The following is a 17567-nucleotide window of genomic DNA, read 5'->3' as shown; positions in this document are numbered from 1 at the left end:
CTAAGTCTAGGGAGAGCTGGACCGAGCAGGAGCATGACAAGTTTCTAGAAGCTCTTCAATTGTAAGTTTTTGAAATTCTTTATATTTTCGGTTTTAATTGAATATAAAAATTGGATTTTTATGGTTTTGGGATATCTGATTTTGTTTGTGTATTAGGTAAAGTTTGATACTGGTTAAATGTTTGGATTAGGATGAAGATGAATGGTGAGAATTGGTTATTTCTTTAGTATCTCTTCCCCACCACCTCCTACTTCCCTAATTATTGAATTTTATGGATAATTAAGATTGTGTGGATTGGTGATGAGTTTTTGGAATTTCAATTTTTTTAATTGAATTTAGTAAAATTATGTTTGGTATAGCCGATTCCAGGGAAGTAATAATTTTTCTCCCCCTTGTTGAAAGTTATCTCAGGAAGCTTTAGATAATAGATCTTATTTTGAGCTGCAAATGAGCTAAATCTAAACCAAATGTGTGTTTTTCATGTTGATTAGCGAGTTTGATATCTCGTGTGATGACTTTGAACTCATTAAATGTTGTAAGGAACACGTGGTTGATTGATCATGTAAAAATGATTATAGTGTCAAAACTGTATACCAATTTGGTTCTTGAATTTGGGGTCTCAAAGTCCTTTACTTATTTCCTTCTTCCTTATATTGTTTATCACAGTTTGGCTGCTAGGGTTCCCTGCACCCCCCCAAAAAAAAAGTATAGGTTTTTTAGTTTTTGAGGGTTAAACCGTAGGAACTGTTTGGTAGTAAGCCTTAGAGGATATGCATCCCTTGTGAATGGATAGCATAGCATTGCAAAGGTGTGCTTATGGAGTAAGTGTACCTTGTTACCGGATATCTTTACTGTGAGTCAGCTCCTCCACATCACTACCAAAACCATTGGTGCTTTCAATCTCACACCTCTGTGAGCTGGGAATGCATGAAATCTGCTTCTGAAACATGGAGTATAAAATTATTTTCTTGTTTTTTATAATCTAATTAACTATAAGATTCTGCTAAAATTAAGAATTGAAAGAAATAGGGTTTACAAGTCATGGAATCTTTCATTTCATACAAGTATCAGAAAATTAGTCATTGATTTGAGTTGTAGGCGAAGCCATAGGATTGGGATTCACCACTTTATGAGATTGAATTATGGTATCCAAAAAAATTGGTGCCTGTTATAATATTTGTGTTATTTTCTTGATGGTCTTGTTTTGCTCATTTCCTTCTATATTTCTCCTGATTGGTTTCAGATTTGATCGTGATTGGAAGAAAATTGAAGCATTTGTCGGCTCAAAAACTGTTATCCAGGTAATTATTATTGTTACTGAAAAATAAAATTTAGAAGAGCAGAGAAGAAGTTACTGGTGATTGCTGGATAGTTTTGGTTTCTGTCTAGACAGTGAGAATGATGTGACCTTATATGTTGTTCATTATTTAACATGATTATATTTTGAATTCCAAATTATGTATTTTGTTGAATTTATTCAGTTATATGTGATGATTGGTGCTATTCACTTTGTTTCTTATGTTTTCCCTTAAAAACAAATCTATTTACAGGAATAGGAATACACACTTGTAATTTGTTTCCTCTGTCACATGAGGAAATGCTATATATTAGATCATATTGTATTATATAATGTATGTGCGTGCTTCATCAATTTTCTTCTTTTGAAATGTCTAAACATTCATTGTGTGGTCTTATTTCTATCCCCTCTTCATCCTTCCATGAACAAATGTAGAATCAACTTTGCTTCTCCTATTCCTTGGCAGATACGGAGTCATGCACAAAAGTATTTCCTTAAAGTCCAGAAGAATGGAACAAGTGAACATGTACCTCCCCCTCGGCCAAAGAGAAAAGCTTCTCATCCATACCCTCAAAAAGCTCCCAAGAGTGGTTAGCATCTATCTAAATTTCATGCGTTCCTTGTTTCTTTCTGTTGCGTAGTATTTAAATTAACACTGGTTTCTACTTCTGCATTTTATCAGCTCCTACTGCATCCCATGTCACTGGGCCATTGCAATCTTCCTCAGCTTTCATTGAACCTGCATACATTTATAGCCCGGATTCATCATCTGTGCTAGGAACTCCAGTAACCAGTGTGCCTTTATCATCTTGGAATTATAACACCATTCCACCAAGCAATGTGCCCCCAAGCAATGTGCCACCAGCAACTAAAGGTCTTTATTTTACCTCAATGCCACCTTTTGACATTTCAATATTAAAATATGAGGGGCTTTTTGCTGAACTTTTTGTTTTGACAGATGATATGGGATTGGCTGGAGCTGGACAAGCTGTCCCTCTTACTTGTTGCTATAGCAGCAGTAATGAGAACACCCCTCCAACTTGGCCAAGTAACAATGGGTTTGAACAAAGAAACCAGACCAAGCCAATTAAAGGTTGGGATGGTACTTAAACTGCAATTAATGGTTTTTGGTTCTTGTTTTTGCATCAATAGTGTTTGAATTTTGCATTGTTGTCATTTGTTATGCATCTGTTTCATGCTATATATTATATGATGATTGATTGTCCTGTTGACAAATTCATCTGTTCTATACAGTTATGCCAGATTTTGCACAAGTCTACAGCTTCATTGGCAGTGTATTTGATCCCAATTCTACTAATCATCTCCAGAGGCTGAAACAGATGGACCCAATAAATATGGAAACGGTAATTATTCTCTAGTCCTTCCCTTGCCTTGCCTCCATATCATTCCTTTTTTTCTGCAGTGTCTAAAGATTCAAGGTTACAAGGGAAGTCTGATATTATGGTTTAAATTCATGGCCCCTCTGCTTGAGTTATTCACAAGGCTCTCTTTTGCAGGTACTGTTGTTGATGAGAAACCTCTCCATGAATCTAATGAGTCCTGAATTTGAGGATCATGTAAGTTTTGTTTCCCCTTTCCAATAAATGGCACTTTGGTACATCTCCAACAGAGTGACTGTGCATGTTGATTTTTTATTGTATTCTTCAATCATTTGATAAAAGATGATTCTATTCCGAAGTTTAGTGCATGACTTTGTCCATGCTATGGTCAAGTTTTGTCCGATCATTTTCCAGACTTTTCCAGCATCATTTTTACTCTCATCCTGCGTACTATAATATGGTGTACTGAGCTATTCTCTTGTTTCCCAATTTTTTAAACAATGCAGAAGAGGCTGCTTTCGTCATACGGAGCCAACCCTGAAGAGGCAAAGTTTGTCAATCCTTGCAGCAAGTTGCTCAAATCTGAGAGTGCTGTTCTAACTGCTTAAGGTGTTGGCAGATGGAACATTTTCTGATGCATACAAAATCAGACATGTGAGAAGGTGGAAAGCGACAGAAGGTTTTGCTAGAAGAAGAAAAATGTAGGATGCAGATGCAAACATGTGTATATAATACCGTATATATAGTTATTTAGGCATATATGGTTAGGACCTTAGGTAAGGAAGAATCCTTGTTAGGCTTGTATGTATATCCTTGGAATGCCTTGGACAATTTGAGTGTCTTTGTCAACTTCTGGAGGCTATGATGTACAGTCTGTTGAGTGGTTTTCAGGTTTTGTGTGTTATACTTTGAAAGCTCTCCTTTCTACAATGTAGTATATACAATTAGGGATTTAGGATTGTGTGTATGGTGGTGTATATAAACCAATAAAGCCATGCAGCTTTTACTTTACGGTTTCATGCATTTACATATATTTTACATAATAAAACTTTGTCTTGTTGCCTGTCCTAAATCTCTGCTGAAGTTGACTAAGCAGCTACTCGCACTTCTGAACAAAAAGGTCATAATTTTCAGAAACCATTCTTGATATGAGGGGAGACATTCTTATATTATTACTAGATTATATTTTGAGTGTTTTAAATTTATTATAATTACCAGTTATTGATGAGAAATTAGTGGTTAAAAGATTAAATTTACCTGAACAGACCTTTTTTTTCTTGATAAGAACATTAGATGTTGAAGAATGAAATATGATTTCAAGTCCTGGGATCCTAAATTCCTTAGTACCATGTAGCTAAGCATTTTAGCGTTTAAGAATTTTGGTACGGATTGTAGCATGTGCAATATTAGTGAGAAATAATTTCCACCAGTCACATAAGAATATTCCAACATTATTGTACTGGGCTTGTCTGGATTCTCTTCATTTTTTCTCCCTTGCTTTTTAGAGCCTCCTGAATCATGATAATTCAAGGTCAAATTTTCATTTCATCCAATAACTTTTATCTTTTCAGATATTGATTGAATTCTAAATTGTTCTTTTGGATTATAAGAACAACATAGTGTATTGAGATTCTATTTTCATTGTACCTTCAACAAACTAGTGAGCAATTTTTTATGCGGATAACAATTCAAAGAAAGATGCCTTGAAGTACTTATCATGAGATGGGAATAATGTAGATACTCAAAACCATAGCTTTAAATTGAAACCTTTATACAAGTAGCATCTCTTAAAGTACTTATGCACAAAACAAGGACCGAACACTAAAGCTCACATTGTTTTATTGATATGCAGACACATTTTCAATTGGTTCCACAATTTTACACTAATAAACACTAGCTTAGTCATTACCAGTTTGTTATTATGGGTAGTTACTACTATAAATAGAGTTGTTTAGCACGGACTTTGGAATATTAACTATTGCCTTAGTTATAAGGGGATCCTCAATATTTTCCCCTAGTTGTTTTATGAGCTGAAAAATCTGCTACTGAAATGTTTAGAAATGGAAATAAAAACTTAGGGGGACTTGAATCCCTTATCTGTATTTGACATGAAAACTTTTAATAGTTTGACAAGGTTAATACTTAAATCGTTTTATGTACATTGCTTGGATCAATTGAAAGCATGTATGGAAGTTTGGTTAAACTCCAAAATCATAATTTAAACTAAAGTCAAAGAAAAAAGTTTATCCAAAATCATGCATTCGATTCATCCTCCAATGATGATTTAAAGCTAATGCTAATTAGACATAAATAATACAAGAAATACACAGATAAAAACAAATATATTTGAACGAATCTTTTCATATACATAGTTAGAAATTAAATCTCTTATCAAATGCGTAAAGGATATCATCTAAACTATCAACTATCTAGATTTTGTTGGTAAGAAAAAATACATGATTGAGTGATAATATTAAGTTTTATATACTAACAATCTATTAAAAATAAATTTCTTATTTTCTCATGACTTACTGGCATGAATCTATAATCTATTAGATTTTTCAAACAAGCATGCCTGTGGCAAATTTCATGAATAAATTAAATAGAATTAAATATTACTCATTTACAACTTTTGAATAAAGGAAGGCTAAAAAATTTTAATATGTATTTTAGAGATGTGTGTTACCTGAAAATAGAGGTTTTTGGTGTATATACAGATTGGTGGACGGTGGAGGCAAGTAACGTATTGAGTCAACACGCAACCAATATGTTGGACATGTAGCACAACATCGCAGGTAACGTGTTGGACTGTTTTTCTAATACTTCTACAACTCTGTAAAACACTTCAAAACACCTATATTTAAACAAAACACCCTTCTTTTCTCAATATCTAAAATAATTTCTGTATATTTCGACCATATTTTAATAAATTTTCGTAAATTGCTAGAATGTTTTATGGTTTTTTTTTAGTAAAGTATATTTTTTGTCCTTGATGTTTGACAAAAGTTTCAAAAATACTTCTAAGTTTTATTTTGTTTCAAATTTGTCCCAAAAATTTTCGATTTGTATCAAATATACCCTGATGGCTAATTTTTCAAAATATTTAATACCAATTCAACAACAGTTTCATAAGAACAACCTTCAACACAAGCAAATCAAACATAATTTTTATGTGTTATTGTTAGATTGATCTTAAATTTTTAAAAATTTAGCCGTCGAGAATATATTTGATGCAAATCGAAATTTTTTGGTACAAAATTGAAACAAAATAAAATTTAGAGATATTTTTAAAACTTTTGCCAAACTTCAGAGATAAAAAATATACTTCAAACTTTTTTTTTCATGTCAACCGCTTGAAGTTTTACAATTTACATTTTTTTTTTCTGTTTGCATGTAAACTGCTTTTAAATCCTATAATTTATGTATTATTTTATAACTTGCTGGAATCTCCAGTGGATTATATAGAAATAAAACATGATTGAAATATAATTTTTCTCCAAAAATTATAAATGAATAATATCTGATTCCATTTAATTTATTTATGTAATTACCATAGTCCATATGTATATATCTGTTTTGTGTCTTAACTCTTAAGTAAAACTGATGAATGGTGTGTTGACCCAAATGTCCAAAACACAAATGGGTCAACCCAACTCAAAACCTTTAAACCCAAAACCCATTATATATAAGCGCATTGGAAAACTAGTATCAGCTGAAAAGAAAAAAGATCTTCCCTTTGCTCCTTTTCTTCTTCAGATACTTCAGCCATGGCGTTCCCTTATATGGAAGCTGTTGTCGGTGAGCTCCTTATTCTTCTTCTTCTTCTTCCCTCCTCTTCTTCTTCTCTCTCTGCAATGGCACTGTCGTAATTTTCCATTTCCTTTCTTACAAGCTAGGAATCGTTTTCAATGAGCTGCTGTTAGCTTTGTTGATAGAAACTTGTTTCATTTATTTCATGGTATGAGAAAGTTTCCATTTGTGATGAGTTTTCATGTGAATGACTTGTGGGAAGCTTAGGTTTTTCTTCAACTTTTCTGGGTTCTGAATTCAGGGTTTATCATAAAATTTTAGGGTTTTTTTTTTAATTTCTCCCGATAAGGTGAAAATTATTATTTTTTTCTTTAACTTTATGAGGATTATAAATCCTTCAATTTTAATGGGACCTGGGAGCTACGTGCATTTCTAGGAACATTTGAGTTAGAAGTGTTGAGTTTTATGGATAATTGATATGAAAAAAAAAAGGCAAAACCTTGTGATCGATATACTCATAATTCTATATGTTCATATCTTTGTGGGAGCTAAATAGTGCATAGTTGACTAGTAGTTATAACTTCTAGCTAGAGTGAACTGAATTGGTCAAAAGCCACTCCTTGCAAAGTAATCAAACTCAAAGTTGACATAAACATGAATCATAAAGCTCATTTTGTAAAACTGTAAGACTCAATTTATGGACCTAAACTGGTAAATGAGAGTTTGATAACATTGTGGCCTTTTTTTAATATTATTTTTCCGATGCGAACATCATTGTCTTGTATTGCATTGCTACTCATTTGAGTGTTTCTTATAAATTAGCTGGCTTTGGTAGTAAGATGAAGTCCTTAAGCATCTTAAACCAAAATAGAACATGTTGATTATACACTCGTGACAATCGTCAGCGTTTTCTGGCTGCAGCTTCGAATAAATCAGGAAAATATCAATTAGGAAACGAAAAATTTGTTGGCAATGTCATATCAAGTGTTAATTCTGTATGGATTTACCCCAAATCAACCAATGTTGTGTATGACTGTGGTAGTATTACATGTCAGAAACATATAGGATATACCTGATATATGTTTTTCATCTGATCCATTTTCAGGGTTTATGATCTTTATGTACTTCTTTGAAACTTACTTGGATATACGACAACATAAGGCACTCAAACTTCCTACTCTTCCAAAGACTTTAGAAGGCGTAATCAGCCAAGATAAATTTTTGAAATCCAGGGCCTACAGTCTTGATAAAAGGTTTGTCATTTTGTTTATCTGATATTCGTAGGTCTTCCTGAAGTTTGCTTCTATAGTTTTATGTGTTTTGTTAACGTTCTTATACATGGAGGTTTATTTACTTTTTTCAGCTACTTCCATTTTGTTCACGAGTTTGTAACAATACTGATGGACTCCACAATCTTGTACTTTCGGGTGTTGCCCTGGTTTTGGAAGGTAAAAGTTTAATTCTTATGAAACCCAACATAGCAACTATATCATGAGTCTTGACCAATTAATCCTATTCTTGATTGCAGAAATCAGAACATTTGGTGACATTAGTAGGTCTGAATGCAGAAAATGAAATATTGCATACCCTTGGTTTTTTAGCTGGTGTCATGATCTGGTCACAGGTATGTACAAAATGCTGCAAGACCTTTGATAGAAATAAGTTTTATTGATATCAATATTTACGTCTTATATTCCATTACAATTTAAGTTTCTTGGTCCATCTTGCAAAATTATGGGAAATAAAGAGAGATGTTGGAATGAGATACGGCAGTGTGTTGAGTGTTACTTCCAATAGAAAATTGCCACTCAATATTCAAAGCAAATCTATTTGTGTTGCACTGTTGTATTTAAATGAATGGTTGGCAACCATACCCAAAAGCGAAAAACCTCAATGTTGCAAAGATGAGAGTTGTTTTTTTAGGGTGGTCACAAATGACAAGAGAAGACCAGGAATAAGACTAGTAGAAGCCTTAGTAAGGTGTACAACAAAACGAAAAGCTGTTCAATAGTTAGAGGTAGAGGGAGGCAAGGAAAAATTATTGATGACATTTAAGAATGTCCAAGGTTGAATGGTTTCTTTGCAAACACGATTCACAAGAGGACTCAATATTATTGTTCGATCCATGTATTCAGCCCTTAGTTGGAGAAGGCCTTGTCGCTTTTGTTGTAGTGTTCAATTCACATCTTATATGCGAATGCATGACCTAAGCTTTACTACTCGTTTTTGCAGATAACTGATTTGCCTTTCTCTCTGTACTCAACTTTTGTGATTGAGGCCCGTCATGGTTTTAACAAGGTTCAGGCTCTTCCTTTGATCCTCTTGTATTCTTTATTTTTTTTAAAAAATTTTATTTCTGTTTAATGTCTTATTTTTCTAAATGATAATATTGACTAGCTTCTATACATTTCATCTTCATAATGGTTCATGTTGTTACTTTTTTCATCTATTGTACAGCAAACAATATGGTTATTCTTTAGGGACATGATCAAAGGAATGTTGATAGCCATTGTAATTGGTCCACCTATTGTGGCTGCAATTATTGTAATAGTGCAGGTAAGATCCTGAGCGCTGTTGAAACAACCATCACATGTAAACTTTTCGTTGCAATATTTACTGTCATACTGTATATGTTATTACTGTTATTGTAATTTTAGAGTGCTTATATTCTATCTTCTATGATATTTGCAGAAAGGAAGTCCTTACCTTGCTATCTATCTATGGGGATTCATGCTTGTTCTTTCTCTTGTGATGATGACAATTTATCCAGTCCTGATAGCTCCACTTTTCAACAAATTCACCCCAGTTAGTATTTCAAAATATTAAATATTTTAAGAACAGTTTATGAATGTGCAATATTTGATTTTTGATCACCACTCCCTTCATGTTTTGCTGGGGACCAGCTTCCTGAAGGTACACTCAGGGAGAAAATTGAGAAACTTGCTGCCTCTCTCAAGTTTCCATTAAAGAAGTTGTTCGTTGTTGATGGATCAACTAGGTCAAGCCACAGTAATGTAATGATTGAACTCCTTGAGATCTACTACTCCATTTCCTTTTCTTTTTCCTTTTTATTTGTTTATTTATTTATATGAGGATGGAACCACCACAGCTAAATACTGGCATAGGCTACAGGATGTTTTTTCCCCCCTCATTTTTGTTGGGCTTTTGTTATTAAATTTTTCTCAATATATCATTACATATATTGCAGGCCTATATGTATGGATTCTTCAAGAACAAGCGGATTGTCTTATATGACACATTGATTCAGCAGGTTTGAGATTACTGTTTTAAAAATTATTTTCATGTTTGTGATTGTTACACTTTCTTCTGAGTACCTGTGAGGCTTTATGTAGTTATTTCTTTGAAAATCCTTCTTGCATTATTTCAAGCAGTGACATATTTAATAAATCTGGAATCCTTCTATGCATACGGTTGTCTTCTACTAATTGACTTGGTTTGGGAAAGTTAGTCTAGTTTAAGTTTGCATATTGAAGATTATAGCACTAATTTTTATTGTTTGAGAACTACTATATTTAAAAACTGAAGAACCGTATGACATGACATTATCATTGGGGGACCAAAATGCAGATTTACTTATCATATGATATGGTAGGAGATTACAGTTCTTTTCCTTGTATTTGGTTACCATATGGAGGGCCTCGTATCCCTCATCCTCCCCTCCAACAAAAAAATTTCTTTTTATCCATCTTAATGAAACTCTAACAAATGTTTGCAAACATTTCGGGAATATATTATTGATCTCATATCTTTAGTTGTAAAGTAGTTGGTCATGGTTGATTCACATTATCAAATGTTGTTTTACAGTGCAAAAATGATGATGAAGTTGTAGCTGTTATTGCCCATGAACTGGGGCATTGGAAGCTTAACCACACTGTGTATTCGTTTGTTGCAGTGCAGGTCTGTATAGTAGCATTCTTTTTCTCATGCAACATATTTACTTTAGTCTTCTCCTATCACATTGCTTTGAGCTATTCATCGTCGAGTTGACTATTTTGCCTGATGTATTCTCTTCTGATTGGTACAGGTTCTTACACTATTGCAATTTGGCGGATATACTCTTGTGAGGAACTCAAGCGACCTGTTTCGAAGTTTTGGATTTGATACACAGCCAGTCCTCATTGGACTAATCATATTTCAGGTAATTTTCAAAATCATGGTTGAGTTGAATAGTATAGCTACTTTCTGTCTGTCCATTGAAACCCGAAAAAAGACGAAGCATGTTATAAAGAAGCACTATAAAAGATGGCCACATTAATACATTTTTTTCAGCTAGTTTACAAGAGCTCGGTCACTCGAACCTCCTTGTTGACATTTCTTTACTGTAGTGTTTCAAATTTACTTAGAACGCCTTTGACATTTTCTTTTACCTGGCTTTAATTGGCAGCATACTGTAATCCCCATCCAGCACCTTGTGAGCTTTGGTCTGAATCTCGTGAGCCGATCATTTGAATTCCAGGTTACTCCCTTTCCTTATTCAACCATGTGTTACAGTGGTGATGTTCTTGTTTTCTGTTTTCCAGTTTAAATCTCTCTCTTGTACTTATGTGTATCATCATCCAATGCAGGCTGATGCTTTCGCCAAGAAGCTTGGATACGCAGATGAACTACGGGCAGGCCTTGTGAAACTACAGGTAATTCTATCTATTTGATGTTCTAGTTTCATATAAATGTATGTTTATGAATTTCGGCGATTCATCTGATTCATGATCTACTTAACATTTTATTCTTTGCTTGAAATTATGCAAAATTAATCAGTACATGGGTTTTGTTCCTGGTAAAAGATGGAGTAATCTTGAATCTTTAGTGCTGCATCTGATCGATTTTCTAATTGTGACTTTCAGGAGGAGAATCTATCAGCTATGAACACAGATCCATGGTACTCTGCATATCACTACTCTCATCCTCCTCTTGTTGAACGGTTGGCTGCGATCGACGAATCAGATAAGAAGGAAAAATAGGGAAAACAAACTATAGGTGAAGAGATTCAAAGCTTCATTGTACTCTAACTTGCTATGAATGAGTGCTACAATTTGTTTGTGTAGTATATAGGTTTCAATAGCAATGCTTTGATGCAGAGTTCAAAGTTGAATCTAAATGATTAAGGCTCAGATTAGAGTGAGAGGAAAATAGAAATGCCTTGGCTGTGAAATGAAACTGAATTGAAGGCCCTTTTGATGTCTTAGCATGCTATTTTTTTAATGACTAACACCATGCCTTAAAAAGATTATTTGATTTCTATAGTCTGAATTTTGAGTAGTCTATAAGATTCTCTACTTTTCAGTTTCTGATGAAATTATTCAATGAAAGTAGATTACATTTACATTTACATTTCATTTTTAAATCTCAATTGATTGATTGAATATTCTTGCTCCTTTAAGTGGATGATAGTAAAGCATTGACAAAAAAGAAACCTTATCTTAAACCTCAAGTCTTCACTAGACAACATAGGAACTTCAAAAAGTGATGCTCCTTTCTCATTCAAAGCTGTGGTTTGAACTTCACCTATATGATCCCTTATTTGTCCTTAATTGGCTTCCAACTTTTTAAAGAAAACACCAGACATCTGCTTCATATCTTTTATGACCTGCCCTACTTAGATGCTATCTATATCTGCCTTTAATTGGTAGCATCCCATTACTTTTAGTGTTATTTCTTTTGACCTGCCCCACTTTCTTCCACACTCTTCAATATTTTCAGTTATTTTATTTTAAACGTTTTTTACTTGTGTTTTTGATATTTTATATTCGTTATGTGTTTATTATTTCATTATCTCATATTCTCTACGTATATTTTTGTACCCATGATATACTAAATCCAATAATACAATACAATAACAATTTTATCCTACTAAGTAGAATTGGCTAAATAAAATACCAATTATACAATAAATATAAAAGAAATTTAGTCACCGAAACATTTCTATTTTTTCCCCTCCTATATAAGGCATTCTTGAAAAAGCACTAGATTTTAGTGGCCTACATTATATGATATAATGCATGAGATTTTAGCACTGAACCACTTGCACCTCAAAAAAATACCTTGGTGATTAGTGAGCAACTTGATCAAATTACATGAATAAATTTTATTAAAAAAATTTCATAGTTGATCAGCAGTAAAATTAGTGGCAAAGAGCTCCAAATGGACCTCACTTTGTTTAGTGATTTAAAGATAAGATAAACTGATAAAGTGATTAAAAAAAAAGTTAAACAAGAGTGTGTAAGACTAAGTAATCCTATTATTTAAGAAATAAAAAACAACCAACATAAGACAAATAATATTTTTTTTAAGAAATGCCTTTTCGAACTTTCATGGTGCATTACGCTGTCTAAATCCATGGGGGCAATCCATTAATGGCGGCTATTTTTAATTACATTTTGTAAATTTGTCATGATTCACAAAGAATACTATATTCACTAGTTTATTAGAGTTAACTCTCATTTTTATTTTCTTAAATGTATACCTTCATGGAAACTTAGTAGTACAAGAAGAACAATTAAAAAAAATGAAATAATTGAATTAATTATTCATTCATAAATTGAACCTTGTTTCTAAATTACAACTACGTAATCAATCTTAACCTTCTTTGTACTCATTCTGAAACTTATTGCATATCTTAAGCCTAAAGAGAAAAAAAAAGATAATCGAAGTGTTACTATCAAAAATCAAAATCATAGTTTGTCTCACGTATTTAAACAAAAAAAAATTTCAGAAAAAAAATGTTTAGGTCCCACGTAACATTATCCACTTCGTACATTATGCAATTTTTTTTCGTAGAATAAAATAGGATGTATGCTTGCTATAATCACTAGCATTTTACCATTGAATGTTCCAGGAAGCTTAGAAGTTATAAGTCTCACGATCATTTATGAAGTCATTTACAATCCTAATTGTGCAATTTATCAAACAAAATCCAATGATGTAAAAAAGCCCAAGTGTGTTAAAGCCATTCCCTAGAACCCTTGCTAAGAAGTTTATATCCCTTCGAAACCTTGCCTTCAACACATAACGCCTTTACTAGGTATCCAACACTCTCAACATCAATGTTAGCCACAGCACCAGATTTCAATATACGTCCATACAATGTTCAAATCAGATCAGTCCTTCCAACCTTCAAACAACTCAATAGAGATATCTTCCAAGTTTTCACTGACGGAACTGCTAAGGCACTTTATGTAACCCTCTCATGAATGAGGCTCAGGGTTAAAATTAGGGAAATCAAGTAAGATCTTTGCAGCTTTAAATGCACCGTATCTACAAGTTGATCAAATAGGACACTGCACTAAGATTAGTCCGGTGAGAAGCCACAAGAAGAATAAAGCCAGATCAAAAATTAAAGGGAGAGGAACCATTCTGGTGGGTCAGGTAATGTAGGAAGAAAGAATGGTCTTTGAAATTGAAAGATGGGTATTGGGAAAGAAGGGTAGTCTCCCATAGCTTTGTGCGAGTAACTCTGCAAATTTCTGCATAACCTCTAGAACGCATATCAAATGCAGAGTAATTGATCTTGCACTCGGACAACACCGCGATGGGAGACTACCTTTCTTTCCCAATACCCATATTTCAATTTCAAAACCCTTCTTTCTTGCTACATTACCTGACCCAGCAGAACAATGCGCTCCTCTCCCTTGGATTCTTTCACTGGCTTTGTTCTACTTGTGGCTTCTCACCGGACCAATCTTCGTGCAATGTCCTCTTTGATGAACTTGTGGATGCTGGGGGCATCTAAAGCTGCAAAGGCCTTGCTTGATTGTCCTGAATTTAACCCCGGGTCTCATTCATTGAAGGGTTACCAGTGGTGGAATGGTTGAAGATGCACTCCATGTGTTTGTGCTTTATTGTATATTAATCTGTAATTGGCAGTTGTTGCTGTCAATTGGATTTTTTTTCTTGTTATTGTATATTGATCTGTTTTGTTGTGAGTTGCGACAAAAGTGATGTGATTGATGCTTTATTGGATATTGATCTACTTGATCTGTTTTGATGCTTTATTGATGCTTGGTTATGTTTATTTGGTGAATTTGATACTGAATTTGCTGAATTTAATTGCATGCCTTATGAGTAGAAAATTGTTTTAATCGATTAGATTTTATAATTTATTATATATGCAATCAAAAACTATGTTTTTGATCAAATTGTGTATTGTGTGGTTACTTAGATTGTTGGTGAAACCTGCCTGTAAAATTAAGATAGGAAATGATTAAATATTTAACCATTATCACAGCTTTCTAAAGTTTGTATGACAGTATAAATCATTCCGCTGTTGCAGGGATAGGAGCCTTGATGTTATCACACTTCCCATGCTTCTATTTCATTGAAGGTGGAGAAAATATAAGATCATTATTCGGTGATGATGTTTTAGCTTCTTCCATATACAAAAACCCATCACAATGATCAGGGCAATAACACGTTCACATTCTCTTATTACACCCCTCCACCGTAGCGCTCCCCAGACCTGTCAAACCCAATTCCGAAGCCTCACATTGGAGACCAGAGATGGGGATCATGCTGGCAACATCAACTCAAATGCCAAAGATCGTAACTTTGTTGATTTCGTCATCGAAATTTGCAGAGTCACTCGGACAACACCGCGTTGGGAGACTACACTTCTTTCCCAATACCCATCTTTCAATTTCAAAGACCCTTCTTTCTTCCTACATTACCTGACCCACCAGCACAATGCGTTCCTCTCCCTTCGATTCTTTCACTGGCTTTGCTCTAGTTGTGGCTTCTCACCGGACCAATCTTCATGCAGCGCCCTCTTTGATGAACTTGTGAATGCTGGAGCATCTAAAGCTGCAAAGGCGTTGCTTGATTGGCCCGATTTTAACCCTGGGCCTCATTCATTGGAGGGTTACATAAGGAGCCTTAGCAGTGGTGGAATGGTTGAAGATGCACTCCATGTGTTTGATGAATTGCAAAAGGTTGGATTTTGTCCGTCAGCGGAAACTTGGAAGAAATCTCTATTGGGTTGTTTGAAGGTTGGGAGGACCGATCTGGTTTGGACATTGTATGGGCGTATGTTGGAATCTGGTGTTGCGGCTAACATTGATGTTGAGATTGTTGGATATCTGGTAAAGGCGCTATGTGTTGAAGGCAAGGTTTCGAAGGGATATGAACTTCTTAGGCAGGTTCTAGGGAATGGCTTGAGTCCTGACAATACTGTTTTTAACACACTTATTAGAGGGTTCTGTAAGAATGGAGAGTATGATAGGGTATCTGAGATCCTTCATATCATGATTGCCAAGAAGGGTAATCCAGATATCTTTACTTACCAAGAAGTCATCAATGGACTCTTGAAAGAGAACAATTCTGAGGGATTGCGGGTTTTCAATGATATCAAGGATAGAGCGTATTTCCCTGATAGAGTCATGTACACAACAGTGATCGAAGGCCTCTGCAAGAAGGGACAGCTTGGTGTCGCAAGGAAGTTGTGGTTTGAGATGATTCAAAAAGGGTTACTTCCTAATGAGTATACCTATAATGTAATGTTACATGGGTATTGTAAGGCTGGTGAACTTGTTGAGGCAAAGAAGCTCTTTAATGATATGCGTTCTAGAGGTTATGTAGGAAACACATTCAACTACACCACAATGATTTCGGGTTTGTGTTCACATGGTGAGGCACATAAAGCATGGGTCTTGTTTCAAAAAATGCCTCAAAGGGGTGTGGTTCGTGATTTGATCACTTACAATTCTTTGATTAATGGACTTTGCAATGAGGGGGATCTTGTTAAGGCAACAAAACTTTTTAATGAACTTCAGACACAGGGTTTACAGCCATCGGCTTTCACTTTTACTCCTCTTATAAAAGGACTTTGTAGATTTGGAGAAACGCAGGAGGCAATCAGGTTATGGAATGATATGCGCGATCGGCATTTAATACCACCCTCTATTACACACGACCATATTATTAAGGGGTTATGTAAAGAAGGCAATTCTGCAGAGGGAATGAAATGGCTGCGAAGAATGGTGAGATGGGAGCTAAAACCAGTGCGGAAGACTTTGGAGATCCTGATTTGCACTCTATCACAAGAGAAAAGGTTAGATGATGTTTTGATTGTCTTAGATTCAATGTTTAGATTGGGATATACACTTGAACATAGCACAATTCATTTTTTAGTGACGATATTTAACTGGAAAAATGATTGCTTTACTAGTTTATGTTTGGAGAAGATATTAGGAAATAAAAGATAAGTTGATGTTGTGTATATCTGACTTTGTAACATCTTTTTCCAATAGAATGAAGAAATTGAGTATCTCTTGTAAGCTTTTGAGACCAAAAACCTTGTTGACGCTTTCCATTGTTTCAATGTGTTCTTCTTGTCCAGTGAAATAAATACCTCTAAATGAAGCAAACGAAATTATTACTATCGATTTGAGTTGAGTTATTAGTGATTATAGCAAGCATACATCCTATTTTATTCTATCTTATAACATTCTACTAAAAGAAAGATATTCTCAAAGTGATTTTATTATGGGATTTACTTAGATGTGCCTAGCCATGCTAATACTTGGATAATCCATGTCTAAGGCCCACCTTAATGCGCTGATTTTATCATATTAATTTTACATATAATTGTTTGTATTTGTGATATTCTCCTACTTTTTTATAATGTAAATTCAGTGATTTTCGCATCCGAACATTCTGTGCGAATTACTAAACAATTTTAAAGTTATTTGTCTCAATTTGAGTATCGATTCATGTTTGTTTTAAATCGACACCAGTAACATGTTTGTTCAAGAAACATTTGGTGTTCATTGAACAGAGAAGCAAAAGCTTCTTGAAATTAAGTAATCATACATTTGAATATAAATATAAATATTTAATTTATTTTATATTTTAATATATATTTTATATAAATAACTAATTTAGTAGCTAATTTTTATGTACAGTAGCAAAGTTGAAAAAAGATTAATTCAAATAATTAGGAAAATTAATAATAGTAACGATAATAAAAATAATGACGGAAGGAAATAATATAAAGGGCCCTGCTACACATACAAGTAAAAGGCCGTACAAGTTTTACAAGTTATCAGCCCAAACTTCATTAACACGCGCATTAACTCATTTTGAATGGAGCGTAACTACACGCGCCCCACTCAAACGGTTCCTCTTCGTCTTCTTCTTCTTCTCTTCTTCTTCTTCTTTGTCTTCGTTTT

General features: G+C 34.1%; 3 protein-coding genes across 5 annotated transcripts in view; all 3 read left to right on the top strand.

Annotated features, from left to right (window-relative positions):
* The window catches only part of LOC107472769 (protein REVEILLE 5), a gene marked incomplete in the record, with an annotated part of 4090 nt that extends 381 nt beyond the window's left edge, over positions 1 to 3709 (top strand). The window contains 8 exon segments of the mRNA XM_016092300.3: positions 1 to 61; positions 1244 to 1301; positions 1764 to 1887; positions 1980 to 2171; positions 2256 to 2390; positions 2552 to 2661; positions 2815 to 2874; positions 3144 to 3709. Coding sequence (XP_015947786.1) covers positions 1 to 61; positions 1244 to 1301; positions 1764 to 1887; positions 1980 to 2171; positions 2256 to 2390; positions 2552 to 2661; positions 2815 to 2874; positions 3144 to 3245 — 842 coding nt within the window.
* Positions 3710 to 6286: 2577 nt separating this feature from the next.
* LOC107472767 (CAAX prenyl protease 1 homolog) overlaps positions 6287 to 17567 on the top strand; it is a 17549-nt gene continuing 6268 nt past the window's right edge. Inside the window, exons 1-14 of one of the 2 annotated variants that reach the window (XM_016092296.3) lie at positions 6287 to 6435; positions 7493 to 7640; positions 7751 to 7835; positions 7916 to 8011; positions 8620 to 8685; positions 8845 to 8943; positions 9079 to 9192; positions 9291 to 9401; positions 9596 to 9658; positions 10213 to 10305; positions 10433 to 10546; positions 10793 to 10864; positions 10974 to 11039; positions 11250 to 11655. In XM_016092296.3, coding sequence (XP_015947782.1) covers positions 6405 to 6435; positions 7493 to 7640; positions 7751 to 7835; positions 7916 to 8011; positions 8620 to 8685; positions 8845 to 8943; positions 9079 to 9192; positions 9291 to 9401; positions 9596 to 9658; positions 10213 to 10305; positions 10433 to 10546; positions 10793 to 10864; positions 10974 to 11039; positions 11250 to 11366 — 1275 coding nt within the window. In that variant the 5' untranslated portion in view covers positions 6287 to 6404 and the 3' untranslated portion in view covers positions 11367 to 11655. Of the gene's footprint in view, positions 6436 to 7492; positions 7641 to 7750; positions 7836 to 7915; positions 8012 to 8619; positions 8686 to 8844; positions 8944 to 9078; positions 9193 to 9290; positions 9402 to 9595; positions 9659 to 10212; positions 10306 to 10432; positions 10547 to 10792; positions 10865 to 10973; positions 11040 to 11249; positions 11656 to 17567 lie in introns of those variants that run through there. The other variant, XM_052257230.1, reaches the window with a different exon arrangement.
* LOC107472764 (pentatricopeptide repeat-containing protein At5g18950-like) lies at positions 13292 to 16673 on the top strand. 2 transcript variants are annotated; one of them, XM_052257229.1, is made up of 2 exons: positions 13292 to 14126; positions 15193 to 16673. In XM_052257229.1, exons 1-2 carry the CDS (start codon positions 13934 to 13936, stop codon positions 16599 to 16601), a joined length of 1602 nt encoding a protein of 533 aa, XP_052113189.1. In that variant the 5' UTR covers positions 13292 to 13933; the 3' UTR covers positions 16602 to 16673. The 2 variants fall into 2 exon arrangements, with proteins under 2 accessions (XP_052113189.1, XP_015947780.1); XM_016092294.3 differs by lacking the exon at positions 13292 to 14126 and having other exon boundaries at positions 14646 to 16673.

Source organism: Arachis duranensis, chromosome 2 (genome assembly GCF_000817695.3).
Source record: "Arachis duranensis cultivar V14167 chromosome 2, aradu.V14167.gnm2.J7QH, whole genome shotgun sequence".
Lineage (NCBI taxonomy): Eukaryota > Viridiplantae > Streptophyta > Magnoliopsida > Fabales > Fabaceae > Arachis > Arachis duranensis.
This window is presented reverse-complemented; position numbering and strand designations above follow the sequence as displayed.